Below are 17511 nucleotides of genomic sequence, written 5' to 3' on the forward strand. Positions count from 1 at the left end.
AACCAACGAACTAGCAATCACGTGAGATAGCCTCGCATCCAATGCCGTTGTTTTTCCGACAGTCTCCATAACGAGGCTCCAATTTTACTCCGTTCCAACGCTATGGAGAAAGGGCTCCATAAAACCCCAAATCCTTCAAGATCATTACTAACCTTGGAAGACGAGTGCAGTGATACCTAGCTTCTTGCTGCTAAACGTGGACACCAGAAGGCAGACAGATCAGACAGGTAGGTTAAGGAAACTGGTAGACGGATAGATTGGTAGATGAAGAAATCAATTCATTGGCCATTGCATTGCTATAACTCCTCCCATCCCATCCCATCATGTGTAACGTAAATACGGGTATTATGATCCTTGCCAGTCCCCTCCCAATGTGCGGGCTCCAAAGGTGGCAACACTTTAAGTGAAGCATAAAAGTATTAAAGCTCCTAAATAAAATAAAAAGGGATTCCTAGTTATCCGTCCCTAAAACAAATGCCCAACTAAAAGAGACAAAGAAAGAGAGAGAGAATGTAGATGCAGGTAAGAAGAAGTAGAGATGGAACAAGAGCTCTGATGATTAGTGTAATGATGCTTGTTTTGTTGTTGCTGTGTGGTCGATCAGTTTTCGTCGCACCCATATAATCGCCATCTAGGTCTTTATGCTTTAAGAGTGTCAGAGGCCAAAAGTGACCGGTAGATTAAGGCGGTATCGGCATCAATCGCTGGCGGCTCCGAGGGATTCTCAGGGTCGGATGCCGGCTGCTGAGACTGAGACTGAGACTGAGACTGAGACTGAGACTGAGACTGCTCCGTCGAGTCAGTCACTAGGAAAGACCACTTTTGCTGCTCCTTTGGAGTCTCTCCACGCTTGGCAGACTTTCCAGGCTTGGGGGCTAGGGGACGCAGTGTAGTGGAAGCAGCCTTGAAAGAGTGGCTGATGGTCATGTTGACCATTGGCTCGAGGATATTATTGGTGCTGACGTCTTTGGGCTGGAAGACGCCCTTTTCGATGCGTTGATAGATGTAGGGGTACTTGTTGCGCACGCGGTCCCGAAGATCCGTAGGCTTCCGGCTGCCAAGGTGAAAGCGCTTATCACGCTGAATCTTGGACCAAGTCGGGCCATATGTCTCGAGGCCCTGCAAAATCTCTTGGTCGTCCCGGCTAGTAAAGGTGGTCCTCTCTCGCCGACGAGCCTTCTTGAAGGGTCCAGTAATGCCGAGCCCCGCGAGGTCCGACACTTTCATGCGATGAGCACGGCTCTTCTTGGCAGGGCGGCTGTCAGACCCGGCCGGACTGGAGCTGGTTTGCTGGTCCTTTATCGGCAGGACGTCGCCTGCGTCGGCCATGACAGTATCGGCGGACTCGTCGTCCGGCTTTTCCGACTTGTTGGGCGACGATGACTTGTTTGCGAACGGCCCTTTGGCGCGAGCTTTGGTCTTGTCAACGTCGGTTACCCTCATTTCCTCCGGACAGCAGGTGCGAAAGCGATCCTTGAGATCACCCGCTGACCGGGAATTAAATAAAAAATCCGGGTCGTCCAAGATATTGGTCCATCTGCCCACGCCATGTCGATCAACGCCCATGAGCAAATGGTTCGTCTCCTCTTCAGACCATTTCCGTCTAGGCTTGCTTGAACGCTTTCTTGAGGCTCTTGGCTTGGCCACAGGTTGATCTGGCTCCGGCGACAGGCGGGGTCCCGGGGGGCTGTAGCTGAGCTCGTGGAGGAGCTTGGACTGGCCAGCGTCGGTATCATCAAAAGCACTGGACGCTATGGGCGGAAAGAGAGCGACGTTGGGCGGCGGCTCGAAGAGTCCGTTGATGATGGGCGGCATGAAGGGTGCCTGATGTGCCTTGGGCTTCTTTGCAGGCTGTGGAAGCTGTAAGAAGTCATCCTTGATATGGATAGCCGGCCGCTTCTTGGAATTTGAGGTGGTGGACGGAGAAGTGGTGGAGATTGAGGCGGCGGCAGGAGGAGGAGTTAAAGGAGTAGAAGTAGAGGCGAAGACTGAAGTAGTAGTAGTAGTAGTAGAGGCAGAGGTGGAGGTGGAGGTGGAGGCTGCAATAGAGGCAGAGATGGCCGCAGTAGAGGCAGAGACAGAGGCAGCGGCAGCGGCAGCGGCAGCGGCAGCGGCAGAGGCGTACAGAGAGGACGACGAAGGCAGAGGAGCGTCATCCTGAAAGTCCGGTACGTCGTTGAGGATGCTGGAGAAGGAGAGATAGGGAGCCGGCGGCGCAGATACAGACATGGGCGGCACGTCGCTCAACAGCAGCCGCAGTGGGAAGACGCCCGAGCTCCCGGCATATTTGCCTTCCCTGGAATACTCGGAATCTCTCCTGTGGTCCGGAGAGGCTGTCGTCGTCTGGTCTGCCGCAGGCGAGGATGTCAGTGGAGCGGCATGGCCTCCGTTGATGCTCGGGAGGGCGGCATGTCGGCCAGAGCTGCCAAAGAATCTGTCTGCACGGAGCCCTTCGAGCTGCAGCGGCGGCAGAGGTCCATCACGAGTGCCGACAAGGGTGGGCAATTGCAGCGACGGGAGCGACGGCAGTTGGTGTAAGTCGGCAGTGGGAGGCTCCGGCGTTGTTGGCTCATCATTCAACAGATGGATTAGACGCGGCTCGATGGTAGCCATGGTCGTTCTTGCGCGAGCCTAGCCGCCGAGCCGAAGCATTGAATACAAAAAGATTGGTTGATGTCAAGCTGGCTTCGATGTCAGTCCCGGTGTTGGATGATGAAACGCCGCACGTGAGTGAAGAGGCTGAAGTGGCGTGGTTCGATTTGCCGGCAGCACAAAGAGTGACGAAAGACGGGGAGGGCGCGAGAGCGAGTGAATGAATGAATGAATGAGGGATGCGAGGACGATCAAGCAGGAGAAAGTGAGAGTGTGTGGGAAAAAAGGAGAAAAAGAAAAAAAGAAAGAAGAAAAGAAAAGAAGCGGATAGAGAGACAGCGCGTGGTAGCGCGGGCGAGGGTGAGAAGCGAGAGGGATGGACGGATCGAGAGGGAGGAGCTGGAGCTGAGCTGAGGGAGCTGAGGTGACGGATGCTCGGATGTGCCTTGGAGCTGACGCTGGTATGCCGCCACAAAGGACTGGAGCTGGCTGGTCTCTCGCTGGGGGCGTTTTGGCTACAGCGCAGCACAGCACAGCACAGCAGGCCCGCCAGCAGTGGCCACAGTAAAAGCCGGAGCGACTGCAACTGTAGCTGCAACTGCAATAAGCAGCAACAAGCAGCAGCAACAAAATGACTCTCTCCTCGCCGGCGACGCGATGCCGCTACCGCTGCGGCTGAATCTGCTTTTGGAAGCGCGGGCGAGGGGGCGGGCAAAAAGAAAGGGAGGCGAAGCTGGACGTGTGGCAGCACGTGAAGCACTGGACGAGGTATGGAGAAGGCCCAGAATGAGGTTTAGTGGGCGGACGACGCCTGAGACAAGAGCGCTACAAGTATATTCCGTCTTATACTGAGGGAAAGGGGATGGAAATAAAAAGCAACGAAGAGAAAAGCACACCGGGACTGGGTTACAGATGGGAACTAGGCATGTCGGTCCTGATTCAACAGTGCAGCGTCTTGTTGAGCCCCGGCTATTGGCGATTGATCCGAGAGGCCTTCCCATCCAGCCTTTATATCCATCCCATCTTCGCATCGGCCTCTCTTTGCCCGGAATAGCCGTCAGTCCATCTCCTCGGGTGCTGGAACTTGCCTGTATGTACCTTGTACCGCCTTGGTGCACCTCAGCGCTCCGTCAACGCCCGAAAGGCTCAATTCCATGCTGCAAAAGTCGCAGCAGCAGCACCAACACGCAGTCGCATCGTGTCAAGCAGCAGCAGAGGACAGTTGGGTGCAAAAGAGAGAAAGGGAAGAAACGGATCGAATAAAGACTCGCCGAAGAAAAGAAAAAAAGTGACGGCGGCAAGGCGCCTGCATGTAAGCGCCGTGGGTAAACTGGAATAACCATCATGTCGCCCCAGCACCAACACCGCCTAGCACTCACTGGCACCATTCCATTTCATCAACACCCAGCAGCACCAAGTTTTCTTATCCCCGCTGCCCCTCGAGCCGAAAAGGGGAATTTGACCCCCCCAGAAAAAAACAATGGAAACGAATGATGCTGCTCCGCGTTGCTTCGGCCATTCATTGTCGAGTTGATCGTCCAGCCAACGCCGCGGAAGGCGTCCAATCGCCATTCGATATTTTTTGAGCAAAGTCCAGCATCATCCTCATCACCAACACTCCAGAGGCGCCTAAGCTTGAGCATCGTCACCAACAAACTTGCTTTGCCGAGTCCTATTACTACTGCCTGCTAAAGTATTACCACTACGGAGCACTACCAGGCATTATTACATTATCCCTCATTGCACCTCACAACTACACGGAGAGCAATTGCTCCGTCTCCACAGCCCTTCTTCAAATTCCGAGACGCCTTTCCGACACCGCCGCGTCTCCATCACAACCATCGCCTTCATCGCCATCTCCATCGCCCATCTTTGCTCCGGAGCACTATTATCAGCATCCCAGTCATTCATTCTTGCTCGTCTTACTCGCCTTGCTCCAATAAAGTAGCCCCTCGTTGCTCCATACATCCAACATACTACACACAACGCACATCCATCATCCATCATCCATCATCCATAATGGCTGCTTCGCTGCCACAGTTTCCCCGCATCGTCTTTACGATCCTTGAGCCCATGTCGCTGTAAGCAAGCCCACAATCCTTGTCCATTATTATTTTCTCAGTCCCAACCCAGTCCAATCGGCATTCAAGGCAACCTGCCATTCCAGATACAAACATCTTTTCTCTGTTCATCTCGCATCTCTTACTCCTCCACTTTGAGCCGCTGTCTTTGGTCCTCAAATGCTTGCGTTCATGAATCAATGAGAGTCGGCTCGGGGGCTTGACTCCAATCTCCATTATCACCGGTGATCTCCTCGATTAGCAGTGCTTTGTATCTCGTAATCGGCAATCACCACTACCTAGTACATACAGCTAACCTCTCGTCTGAGTGGAAACCAATAACAGCGTGGCAGGCTTCCTTGGTGCCGTATACGATCCGGCATGGTTCGTTGCACAGCAGATCCCCCAGGAAAAGCCTCTCGTGGCCTCGGAGAATAGCATCGTGCTAGCCCATCAACTAGGCAACATGTACCTAGGAATGTGTATCGTGGGCTTGTCTCTGTTCTGGTCCACCTCCGAGGTCAAAGTTATTCGCAGCTATCTCATCGCCCTGCTGATTGCTGATGCTGGCCACGTTGGCTTCACCTGGTACGGCATGGGTTCTGAGCGCTTCTTTGACGTCTCTGGGTGGAACGCCATGGCTTGGGGGAACCTGGGAGCCACCGTAAGTGTGCTTTGAACAATTTGCATTTGCATTTACCTTCCTTCTTCTTCTCCCTCTTCCTCTTCTTCTCTCCATTCGTCAACGGCTCTCTGAGCCGAGCCCGAGCAGAGCACAGAGACAGCTAGAGTTGTATTTGTGCTGCTGCACTCGTTGGCATTAGAGCTAACCACATGTCCAATCAACACAGCTATTCCTTGCTTTTACCCGAATTGCCTATCTTTCAGGCGTCTTTGGCCCAGATAGTGCCAGTCCAGCCATCAAGTCCAGCGAGAAGAAGAATAAGGCCAATTGATGGGCTGTTGATGGGCTGTTGATGGGCTGCAGAGCTACAGGTCGCTACTACTGCGAGTCAATCCAAGCTTGTGACTCCAATATCGGTGATAAACGATGATAGTCTTGCTAGGGGCTCACCACTTCCTCCAGTTTATTAACAGGAAACTACCAGTCCGAGCTTCATTAAAAGAGGAAGCTCACCTATTCCGGCAGTTCAGCTCGGTTTGGAGCTTCCAACGATACTGGTGGGCTGCTGTTTAATTCTTAGCACCATCTAATACTTGTAATAAGGTTCGCGCCTCTGAATGTTTAGGGTTTAAACTATACATCAATCCTTGTGTCAGCAATCCTGTCAATCATATGCAGCAGCAAAAGAGCGCGTTGAAAAGCCCAATGAGCCCCATTGTCACAAAAAGTACAAACAAAAGAGAATAAAGCCATATATTGTATACGTTATATAAGTTTTATATAAGTACTGTCAATCACTCCACATAGTTGCACTGTTGATAGCATAGGTACCTAAGCAAAGTTACGCCGTAAAGCATCAAGTAATACATTTCCGCAGCATATCTAACACTATGCTTTTTATATGTTTTTACCATTTTCTGGACGGAGCAAAGAGATTGAGTAGATGGATCTCAAGGGTCTGTAAGATGAACTCCGTAGACTCTGCAGCAAATACCAGCCAGCGTTCATTTACACGTTTTGGGAGAATCTCCAGATGGCCTTGTGATTTTGCTTTCTAATCCCGTACGAGGCTTTGGGGAATCATTTTCTTTAGCACTTTATGAGAAAGAGGTCATGCTACGCTAGTGTATCTCTACTCTCTCTACCCTTTACTTCAAGGACAGCCATAACAACTTGAACTTAATTTCAGGGCCATCAAGCAAGGCCTACTATTACCAATGGAACACTATAATACTTAGAGGCTATCCCTGGTAATTAAAAACCAATGTTGAGATATTTGTGACGGTTCAGAATATATTCTTGTGAAGTATCTAAACGTAGCTCATCCAGCTGGCCCAGCTCGTCTCTTATGTTGGCGAGTTAAAGAAGGGCGTGGAGAACTGCGTGTCCTTTTTCGAGTATTAGATGAGGGTGGAGAACCGTGTTGATTTTGGCTGGTAGAAGAGGGTGGAGGATTGCGTGGTTTTTGGCCAGTAGAAGAAGATACTGTAGGGCTGCGCTTCCTTTTAAGCAGCCGCCGAGATCGCCGGTAATCTTCGCGACTGGCCGACGTGAAACTAGACGCAAGGCTCGCCTCAACACCGACCTCGGTATTCTCCGTATCATAATCAAGGGCCAACTCAGCATTTGTCAATTGGGTTTCTTGGGTTTCCTGCTGGGTGGTATCCTGGGTAGCGCCTTGGGTGTTCTCACCCGGTTCGACAAACGCGTGGGCGTCGTAGAAGTTGAGAGGGCTCGAGCCATCATCTTGCTGCTCTTCTTCGACCATGCTGAAATTGTCACCCTTTTCCGTGCTTCCGTCTTCCGTGCTTTCATCTTCCGTGTCTTCGTCCACTCTACGTCGACGCCGCGCTCTCGCATTGGCAGTCTCAATGAAGCGTTCGCGGTCTTCTTTAGCCCTCATCCTCAGATTCCTGAACGCTCCCCGGCCTGTCGAATAATTATCTTCATCTCGTAGCCCATAACTTCCAAGCAGAGTGGCATGGCAACCAGGTTGCCCTCCGGGTTTGGTAGGGGCAGTCAGATGGTGTGCGTATAGCTCAAGTAATGCACGAGCTAAAATCGCCGTATATGCATAGGCGTTACCATCGTATTCAGGTTCCCCGTCCACGAGATAGTTTTTCAAGGCATGCATTGCACGCGCTCCGTAAGCCCCGTTCACGATTGATTGGTCCTGCGCTACCTTCAATTTTCCTTCATCACTTTTGACTTCTAGAAAGAAATTGGGTGCTATTGGGAACCCCGCTCTTTTGGACGGTATTATGATATCATCCAGGTCTTTTCTTACTTTCCTATTCACAGTTTCAGGATGAGCCCCGTCGAAGAAATCGGGTTTTGGTATAGCCGTAGTGTTCCTAGTAATTGAGGTTAAATTGGTAAATGCAAGATTCTGAGTCTTCCGGATTCTTGTGTCACCAGCAATAAGCGGAATTACATCAGACATCAGATCACTTTCAGTCGAATTTGTGATATTCCTTCGAAAGTCGTCGTGAGCTGTCTCAGGGACAACAGAAGGAGAAAGAGAACGCCTCCGTATTTTCAGAATTTTGCGAATCTCTTCAAAGTTATTCGGTTTTGGTGAGAGGGCGCCATTAGGAAACTCATAATCAGGAGGATAGATGTAGTTTTGAATACAATACTGCGTAAAATTGCCATCGTATGCTGATGTTCGTCTGCTTTTAGATGCGGCAGACTTTTGTTTCTCTTTTTTAGTTAGCCGTGTTTGCCGGGTGCTCGAGGAAACGAGAGATGCTTGATCATGATTCAATGAAAGCAGTGGCGACGCCATCGAGTGAGTAATGTTCGTTGGCTCTGGATACTGAGCAAGTCGGTTAGTCCATAGCTTTAGCGATGAAGCAATACGCGCGCATACCCCTTTGAGATCGCTGAGATCTGGACCCCCAGCTGTCGCAAACTGGGCAAGCTCCTTGGTACCAAGTTTCGCAAGCGCAGCAAGCTTTGCGGCGCGAGGTTTTACAAACCCTGCCGCAGACTTGGTCTTGGGTTGGGGGAGATTCTCGTTCCGCCGGTCGAGCTCTCGCAGTGCGCGAGCTGTAAGCCAGATCTTTGATAAGCTGTCATAAAATTCGGGAGGGAAATTCGATGGCCTATGAACCGCGCCGCTAGACTTTGAGCTCTTGGAAATATGGTCTGGCAGGGGTTCATCTGCTCGCGGCCGCTTTCGTTTCGATGCCTGCGCCATGGACGGCAGCTATCATGGACGAAATCAACTGAGTGGAACAGGTCGGGATATAAAGATGTAGATGCGGCCCAAGCAGATGACCCTCTTGCGGTAGGATTTACATATAGTAATGAGGCGCTGCAAGCCTGATGCATGGAGCATCATACGAGGCTCAAATGTGCCTATCAAAATCGAAATCATCACACCCATACTGCGCGCGTTGTTGGTTGTTGGTTTCTCAGGTGGTGATGTATTGAACTTGATATGCAGTTGAATGGAGAAAGCGTGGAGAAGGAACGGAGGTCCCGGCCTGCTTCTCCCTTCAGACCATCCTATTTTGACCTCGGGATGCTCCTTGCAGTGCTGTATGATTCAAAAATGATACGTAACATTATCCGACCCACTCCTGGGCGCTCACCCAGAGGCGTAAAGTTAACCTGATTTATACAAATACTACTACTACTACAGTATCTACTAGGAGCCCATTGGCTAAGAATTTCTTGTAGATGGAGTGTAGAGATGTAGGTCAGCTGAGCTGAGCCGCAGTATTCATTTGTATGAGTTATTTGTATTTGTTTGATACTGAAATGCATCTTTAATGGGAAGGATGTAAAAGGTAATTTATTTTAAAATATCAATTGAATACTTTAGTCTAAAATCTCTAGTCTAGTAATCAAATTTTTTTCTCACAAGTTGATTTCACATCAGGCCCCATATCATCTTCCAGTTCTTGTTTACTCGAACGTCGAGCTGTCGAATACTAACAGGGGGCGGAAACTAGCTAATGCCACCAAGATTTAGACCTACCACTTCCCGTTTCTTAGCCCAATCGCCGGAAGCCGCACAGACCATCTGCGTCTGATAGAGTAATAGATTCCCCAAAAACACATGTAGGTTAAACTGGTATAAATTGTAAAGGGACGGATGATAAAAAGAAAAGAAAGCTCTTATGCCCGGCTTCCCTTTTGTATGTGGACCGCTCTTCAATGCAATGTTAACTTATGTCGTGCATAACGTTAGCTAGCTGCGCTAAACTTCAATTCCGAAAATCTCCACTTATCAGCCACCGACCCAGGAACTTCAGATGAGACCGAGACTTTTTGAAGCAAATCGGGCCAAATTCGTCTGGATAATAACAATAATGGATTGAAACCTTGATTCCCGGCGTCAAATTCACCTTATTTCTCTCTATCCGTAACTCCTATCTCAGGTATAAACCCTCCGAGCATGGTGACATGCATCTTCTGGAGCCAGCTGTCCAATGATGCAAACATATTTCGCAGAGATTCGGTTCAAGAACCGATCGCTCATTTGGGTCTTGACCAACTTCATCGCAATGCCATCAGCCGTAAAATTAACGCGAATTTTTCGTTCACATGCTGCCGAAGCAAAGGAACATGAAGCCAGTCCCTACCAACCAACTACGGGAGGTTGTCAACTTCCACATGATCATGACCAGTACATCTTTGGAGAAACAAGTGATGAAGAAGGGGCCTCAGGTTTTACATGTACATGCATAATATTTTTGTGACCACTTCTCAAAATCTTGGTGGAGGCCTTCACTACTTCAACCAGAGACTGAAAACATATTAATCGTTTTGGCAAAAAATATGGCCACCTTGTCTAGGTATGCTTTCAGCCGGCAGGGTTTCCAACTAATTGACATAGGCGCTCCGAACAGAAACGGTATTCTCGAACTTATTATTTCTACTAAGCCGCGAAGCAGATTCGCGAAAGTGTCAATTAAACTCCCAGCCTAGCTTGAATCATCACGATAGAATGCCAACGCCGATACAACCGTTAAAGAGGAGGGAGGAAAATCTGACTTGTAGCCAATTGTCATTACTCGGTTTGACTACGTCACGATGAAAAGTACGTATACTATTTACATGTAGTCTAGGTGCTAAGGCATTAACCGTACAAGTACCTACCCGATCAATCTCGAGGAGCTGACTTCAATCCATCTATGACCTCCTTCTCGCGAGGTAATCTCGATCAATCTGGTTGACCATGATCGGCCCTATCAACGTCCCTGTGGGTGTCTATTTTCATGGTAGCCGAGCTTGGCAGCGAATTGCTTCTCTTGCTTGAGTAAACAACGTGCGGCAGGGTCGATGAGTACTCGTCTCCGTCCAGTGTCTGGGCCATTGTCGCATTCTTTGTCTCCGCGATGAGCCAATTTGATAAGGCGTAACCAGGATGACCCGCCTTGTAGGCCTACAGTATGCGTGTATCCGGACAGCAAGGCCAGAGTAGATTGCCGCTGCGGGCGCGAGTTGGCCCAGGACCTCGAGCCCAGCAAATATCAAAACGCTGCTTCGAGACCCGTGCCCTCAGCGACAGGCGACGAAATAAGTCCTTGTAACACAAAAGCCAACAAAGCCCGCGCCTTGCCCAGTTTCCAATAGGCCGATTCACTCATCTGTGCTGCAAAAGCGCGCTCCACGCTCCACGCTCCACGCTCCACGTCTTTTCCATCTTTCCTGCCCAACCGCCGCCGTCATCAATTCTCACGTACAAGTAAATAAATAACCCCAACCAAGGCCCGCCCCAGGCAGAGTCGCAGCTTAGCGCTGTCTTAGCGCTAATCAGGTCAAATTCCCAGCCGCAGCCACTTTTCCTCGTCTCGCTCTCGCCTGACTTCTCCCTTTTTTTAACTCGAGAGGCTGCCAACAGGGTTAGGCTTGGGGTCCGGCAGCTGCGTTTTCATTCGCCGCCGTGCACTCACGACCGCCTGCAGATTCGCTTCGATCCCCGACTATTATCGACATCAAGCCAAAACAAACCGCCATCGCCCAGCGATCCGTTGATCTGTTGATCCCAGCAAAGGATTCGAGAATCACGTCCGAATCGCAGTCATCCTATCCGTCTGCTTCTGCCTCTACTTCCCTTTCGCCCACTTCTTTTTTTTTTTTCTGTTTGATTGTCCCACCTCCAACGCCGTATCTGCTTCTTCTTCGTGCAGCTGCCGTGCGTAGCTAGCTCAGAAATGCAGACCAGGTCCAAGAGAGCTGCCGGAGCTGCTCTGCCGCTGCCACCTTCACCTTCACCTCCACAGCCCACAGTCAGGAGAAATCCACGCAGGGGAACTACGCAGCAACCGACTGGGATCGCCATCAGAGCCCGAAAATCTGGCGTCGGCGCTGATTCCGGCTCTGACTCTGACTCTGACTCTGACTCCGATTCCAACTCCTCTGGGCCCAGCTCTCTTCTAAGCTCGCCAATAAACTCCCCTTCACGTGTTCTTCTACCCGTCTCTTCATCCCCGTCATCATCGTCCTCCTCCTCCTCCTCCTCCTCCTCCTCCTCTTCTTCTTCTTCTTCTCCTCTTCCTCATATTGCCCCTTCATCTTCTCGGGCTTCAGGAACAGCAACAACCTCTGCTGCTGCTGCTAATGCTCCCCCTCCTCCTCCTTTTCAACTCACGCCTTCGCTGCCAAGGCCCAACTCTTCTCCTACACCGCTCGCCCTACAAGTCCCAAAAGGGTTGACGTCTGTGCCACGCAAAGGCTCCATCATCTGGGACCCGAAGCCACGGCGAGGAGCTCCTCGGAACCTCAGTATCAGTAGTCTGTTTTCGACCCCTAAGAGGGACTATACTGACGACGAGGACCACGAGCAAACCCCTACCTCAACTCCCAAGTCAGCATCTGAGCTGCTGGCAGAGAAGATGGCACAGCGAGAGATTGAGGAGACAGAGGTTGAGATATGGCTGGAGGCCACCACTGCTTTGGCCAGGGACGCCAAAAATGTCATCAGTCTGCTCATGGATAAAAGCACGCGGCTTGCATACAAACCGGTGCTCCAAATGAAGATCAAAGCGTTCGAGATGTCTCGCAGCATCTTCACTGGCCCTCAGCCCAGCCTTCGTACTGGCTCTCGCTCAGAAATTCCCTTCCTCAACTGGGACTGGGTGAACAAGATAGAAGACGAGGACATCTTAGACGTTGCCAAGAAGGCAGTCCCACTCGCCATCAAGATGGCAAATATCGCCACGGCTCTCCTCCAAATCCGGGCCATTGAGGACGAGGGATACGACCCTGTCCCCTTTCTCGAGGCCACAGACACCCACTTTCCGCAGTCTTTTGCTGCTGACGAGAGCAAGCATTTTCTGCGCTTGTCTTTGGAGATTCGTACGCAGCGAGCGATTGAGAGTATTGCTGCATCTCCCCAGGCTATAGACCTTCGCGGGATGCTGGGTTATGCCTTTTGTGCAATGAATGCCCCAAATGCTCCGAATAACTACAATGCTCTCTTTGCCTACGGTCCGTATAAGCCTATGGCTGGGCTTGCTGATGAAGAGCTGCTGGACGTTTGTTCAGAAAGGGTCAAAGACATATGGCAGATTATGTCCGAAGGCGGCAAGAGAGGGATTAGAACTCCCGTTGACATGCCCACCGTCCGGGCCAAGTATCCTCTTCCCGATGCGCTCGAGCTTCTGAAGAAATGGCTTATGAATAGGTATTCATCAGTTTCACACTTGTTGGAGAAAGCAGAGCAGGAACAAATTGCCAAAGAGAAGCAAATACTATTAGAGCAATGGCGTGCCGAGGAGGGGCTTCGAATCCGAGAGGAACGCCAAACTCAGGATGGAGAACAACGAGCTCAAGAAGAGGAGCGGCGAATCAGAGAAGACGTGCGGCGTAACAGAGAAGAACAGAGCCTTCGGGCCAGAGAAGAAGCCTTGGAAAAGGAGCGGCAGGCCTGGGAGAGGGAGAAACTCCTCAGGGCGCGGCGGTCTGACGAAACAAGGCCTCAGGAGGAAAGAGATGGGGGCAAACGGCCAGCGCTGCCCGATGAAGATGATCTGTTCCTCTCCGACTCCTCTGATGCTTCTCCCAGGAGCCTGGCTAGTTCCCAAGGAGAGTCGCAGCGGCCACAGATCCAACGAGGTGCAGATAACCCGTCCACAGAGTAAGACTAACCTATTCCAATCTACCCCTTTCCTCCAGTTCTGTCATTTCTCCTTAGATCTCCTTGTATGAAGATAAAACCATGGTTGCGACTTGTGTATCGTGCTAACTTTACCCCCCCAGGGATTCTTTATTTCAACGTGGCGAGGTGGCCAGTCTACTTCGTAATGCTTCTCTTTCGGCATCGTTCTCAGATCATGCGAGGCAAAAGCTACCTGCTTCAAAGCCGTCACGTACGCGGCCTCGTCACGGCAACCTCCGTCAGAACATCAACGGCAACTACTACGAAGGGGAAGAGGGTCAGAGGAGAGACAACAGCGACCATGATGATGACTTTGAAACGGATCAGCGGCCTCTCAAAAGGAACAAGACGGCCAACAACGCCCCGTCTTCTTCAACGCCTGGACCTCGCCAGCGACGAAAGGAGTATAAAGAAGCTATCGCTACTGCCGCCGCTTCTGGAACCCCCGGCTCAGCCGCACCGCCATCATCCTCCATGCCAGATTTTGCCGAGATTGAGCGAATGAAGATACAGGCTCGTGTCAACGCACGATTAAACAACCCACGTCTCCTCAAACGCCGTCAGATCTGGAGCGAGCGCGACTCCACCACGTTGATCGAACTCGTTGCCAGCCGTGCTGCCGGCTGGGCTGAAATGGAAAAGGAAGAGCGTCACCGGTTCGAGCTCCCCCGCAACGCGCAGGCCTACCGAGACAGGGCTCGCAACATGAAGGTCGACTTTCTCATCTCGGACGCGGTGCTGCCGCGCGGTTTCGATTTAGTCACTCTTAGTAAGAAGGAAAACCACCGCCTGCAGAAGCTTGGCAAAAACCCTGCCAGAACGGAAGCCGATGTCGATAGGAACGGTAGGCCTACAAATACGGAATACCTCCCTCTAGAAGAAGAGCTCTATGGACGCGGAGAATAAATGAAGTCATGATTGTTGCCGGAAAGATGGCAAATGATGCGCCAATGACACACGGTTTTGTTATGCACCCAACAAGGATATAGCTAGCTTTGATTTGAACTTTACGATAGGATTTTGCAAAAAGATTCATCACTTGAATCAAAAATACTGGGAAACAAATGCGAATTTAGGAAAGGCACTAGAGTTTTGAGAAAGGGAAAAGCATCAATTCTGCGTTGTGAACCAAATGGTTATTCGGTTTTGAGTTTAGGAAAGGGAAATTTGGTAGTCTGGGTCTAGATATCATGGTTTGTTTTGGCCGGTTGGTCCGTCTACTTTGCTTGCTTACTTTATTTAGTTGCTTGATTCATCGTGTATGTTCGATATGGAATCGACTGCAACGATCAAGTCTACGTCTTCTTCAGGTTTATATTGATGTTGTTGATATCTCAAATCACAAAGTCAATAAACCTCGTATCCTGGGTGTAACAGGACAGTTGGCGATCATCTATCTTCACGTCTTATCAACTGCCCCTTGAAGAGGGCAGGGAGACTACAGCATCAATTCATACGAACAAGGGGGGGATCAAGAGAAAAAAATGGTCAAGTTCAAATTCAAAATAGAAAAAAGGAAAAGAAACTTTCTCTTTCCTCCTATCCTACATCTGTCCAAGCCAAACTTCCGCGCATACTCATAGATTACCTGTCCAGGGCATTGTGCCTTATTCTTTGTTCAGGGTTTTCTTTCATTTTCTTCTTTGGCAGAAAAAGGGAAAAAAAACCCAAGCTAATAATATATGGACAAAGAAAGAACAATGCACAATAACAGGACCCCCATCATCGGGCATCGTTCATACTGCTTTGCACCAGGCTGCGGAATGAAAAGAGAAGAAGAAGAAGAAGAAAAACAAGTCATAGTCGCCATTTCCGTGGTTCCAAAACTTGGTCTCGAGAGTCCAATCTTAGGAGACATCGTACAGGAGAAAAAAGTAGACGTCAAAAAAGGATTGGGGGAATCAAAAGTCATTTGCGTATCAAAAAGAAGATAAGAAACAAAAGAAAATCCATCGCGCCAGCTAACCCAATTTTCCTCAACCGAGGACAGCAATGCTCTTAGCCAGAAGCGAGAAGAAAACATGCATTAGGGGCAGACCAACAGCAAGAGACGGCCCCGAATCGCGTAGAGGATGACAATTAACCTCGTCTATCATCCAATGCAGACCTTGAAAATTGTAACATCTCCGGATCAAGGCTTCTCAATTCTTGCTGGTCCTTTTATTTTCGGCAATGCAACGAAAAGAGTCTGATATCGACAACTCCCCCTTGCACAATCTCGGAAGCCAAAAGCTGTCTCACCAGCAGAGCCGAGACATGGAAGGGATGCTCGCGAGCTAACTGAAAGCGGAAATTAAGGCAAATGGGGACTAGGAGCATAGTATATGAGAGAAATCGCAACAAAGAGAGATCAACACGGTCCAGTGCTAGATGCGCTTGACAAGATTATGACAAAAAAAAATGCAGTGTTCCGACCCAGCGCTGCCATTCGACACCACCTTGGCTCTATCGCGCATGGGGGAGCTCGCGGCGTTTGAGTCTGTTCGTTCGCCAGCCTTCATACCACTGCTCCCTGCTTGCCTCACGCAGCTCAGCACGCCACTCGGTAAAGACGGCCTCCTTCAGCCTCACAAAGTCACAGTGCTCCTCATTATACGGGTCGGCAAATCCCCAGGGGAACTGTCGTCCAATGACCTCGGGCTCATAAAGATCGGGGCTGATGATAGACAGAGGGAGGAATGGCGGTTCTTCTGCTTTGGCATCCTCTTGGGACTTGTGCCTGCGGATGGAGTTGGTAGAGAGTCTCTTTGCGTGGCCAGGTGACGCGGGCGCCTTTTCGGCTTGCTCAGCCGATTCGTCTTCTCCTGCGTCATTCTCGTCATCTTCTTCCTCTTCGATGATACTGCTGCTGTCCTCATCCAGGCCTAGGGCTTCTAGGGGGTCCAGGTTCGCTGATTTGATGCTGTCCCAGACGGCCTTGCGGAGGATACCCATGTGCTTGCTAGTGATGGTATCTGCTTTGGAAATAACAGGAATGACTGTTGTCTTGTGCTGCAGGGTCCGGAGGACTTGGAGATCAACTTCCTCGTCGAGAGCACCAGAATTCTGAGCTTGGCCATAGCCTCCATTGCCATAGCCATTCCGCGCAGCGTTCTTTTTCGCCGTCGCAATGTTGCGATCAAGGCGGGAAGGGTCCATGACATAGAAGGCTGCATGGATATGAGTGTCTTTGACGCCTGGAGAACGCACGACTTTCATTTCCTCTGTAAATGTCTCTTCAAACTTGCTCTCCAAGAAACCAGACATTTCTCTCAGTTGCAGATCGACAACATTCTTCTCCAAGCCCTCAGAGTCCCAGAGGGTCAAGCCAATTCGCTCGCCATCAATTTCGGTTTCGAGATAGTGCGGAATAAAGTTGCCAACGGGAGCGATTGGCATCTGGAAAGCGTCTTCTTCCTGCTTCTTGGACTGCTTCTTTGGTGGAAGTGCCAGGGCTGTCTTGAGGAACTCGAGGAAAGAGGTTTTGCCGGCATTTTGGCTTCCCAGGATGAGAATGCTAGTGGAATGGTCAGTTCGCTTCCTCTTGTTTTGCATGCGGTCCAAATGGGAAAGAAATAAAGTTTAGCTGCAGCTTACTTGAATGGGGTAGGGTCCTTTCTTCTGCGGATCCTCCTGGGGTTGTTGATGGTGCTCATGGCACTGCTACTGGCATAGCTGTACCGGCCACGATTTGTCATACTCTCCGACCTGGCATAGGGATCAAAGGCGTTGCTGGGGATGGGAGGGATCGGGACTTTGCTGGCCGCGGCGCGCGTGGCCTCTGCTGAGGAGCGACTTGACGAGTCGCGAGCAGAATAACCACCTGGGATGATGGAGCTAACGCCGGTAGTGGTAGAATTGGTCTGCAGCTCAGGCGCAAAAGACTTGGACAGCTGCTCGGAGTTGTTGAAAAATTCGGGGAGCTTGGGGGCTGCTCGTGGAGTGGGCTGAGACTGGCGATCTAACTCGGCTTGGGTCTTTCTATTGCCCTTGCCCAGATCACCACTCTTTGTCCGTTTGAGCAACATTCCGAAACTGGTTGAACGACGAGGCGGAGAACTCATTATTTTTCCAGAGGCGGGTTATCAGATGAATGATAAGCCAAAATAAAGCGATTCGGCTGTTTGCCTTCTCGATTG

The 17511-nt window shown here is 50.5% G+C and overlaps 5 protein-coding genes across 5 annotated transcripts; 2 read left to right on the plus strand and 3 right to left on the minus strand.

The window, feature by feature from the left end:
• Positions 1-192: 192 nt before the first annotated feature.
• On the minus strand, positions 193-3810 carry TrAFT101_000733 (uncharacterized protein). Its single transcript, XM_066126137.1, has one exon. The coding sequence runs from the start codon at positions 2611-2613 to the stop codon at positions 640-642; it is 1974 nt and encodes a 657-aa protein (XP_065982236.1). The 5' UTR covers positions 2614-3810; the 3' UTR covers positions 193-639.
• An 801-nt stretch (positions 3811-4611) lies between these two features.
• On the plus strand, positions 4612-5608 carry TrAFT101_000734 (uncharacterized protein; the record flags this gene model as incomplete). The annotated part of the gene is made up of 3 exons (XM_024904520.2): positions 4612-4673; positions 4998-5316; positions 5504-5608. 3 exons carry the CDS (start codon positions 4612-4614, stop codon positions 5606-5608), a joined length of 486 nt encoding a protein of 161 aa, XP_024764952.2.
• A 584-nt stretch (positions 5609-6192) lies between these two features.
• Positions 6193-8736, minus strand: TrAFT101_000735 (uncharacterized protein). The gene is made up of 2 exons (XM_024901700.2): positions 8150-8736; positions 6193-8095 (listed from the first exon to the last, which is right to left on the minus strand). The coding sequence occupies exons 1-2, from the start codon at positions 8477-8479 to the stop codon at positions 6599-6601; spliced, it is 1827 nt and encodes a 608-aa protein (XP_024764953.2). The 5' UTR covers positions 8480-8736; the 3' UTR covers positions 6193-6598.
• A 1926-nt stretch (positions 8737-10662) lies between these two features.
• Positions 10663-15122, plus strand: TrAFT101_000736 (uncharacterized protein). The gene is made up of 3 exons (XM_024910883.2): positions 10663-10978; positions 11064-13372; positions 13495-15122. Exons 2-3 carry the CDS (start codon positions 11448-11450, stop codon positions 14297-14299), a joined length of 2730 nt encoding a protein of 909 aa, XP_024764954.2. The 5' UTR covers positions 10663-10978; positions 11064-11447; the 3' UTR covers positions 14300-15122.
• A 716-nt stretch (positions 15123-15838) lies between these two features.
• On the minus strand, positions 15839-17436 carry TrAFT101_000737 (uncharacterized protein; the record flags this gene model as incomplete). Its single annotated transcript, XM_024909378.2, has 2 exons — positions 15839-16889; positions 16970-17436. 2 exons carry the CDS (start codon positions 17434-17436, stop codon positions 15839-15841), a joined length of 1518 nt encoding a protein of 505 aa, XP_024764955.1.
• Between the last annotated feature and the right edge of the window lie 75 nt (positions 17437-17511).

The sequence above is a fragment of the Trichoderma asperellum genome, chromosome 1 (genome assembly GCF_020647865.1).
Source record: "Trichoderma asperellum chromosome 1, complete sequence".
NCBI lineage: Eukaryota > Fungi > Ascomycota > Sordariomycetes > Hypocreales > Hypocreaceae > Trichoderma > Trichoderma asperellum.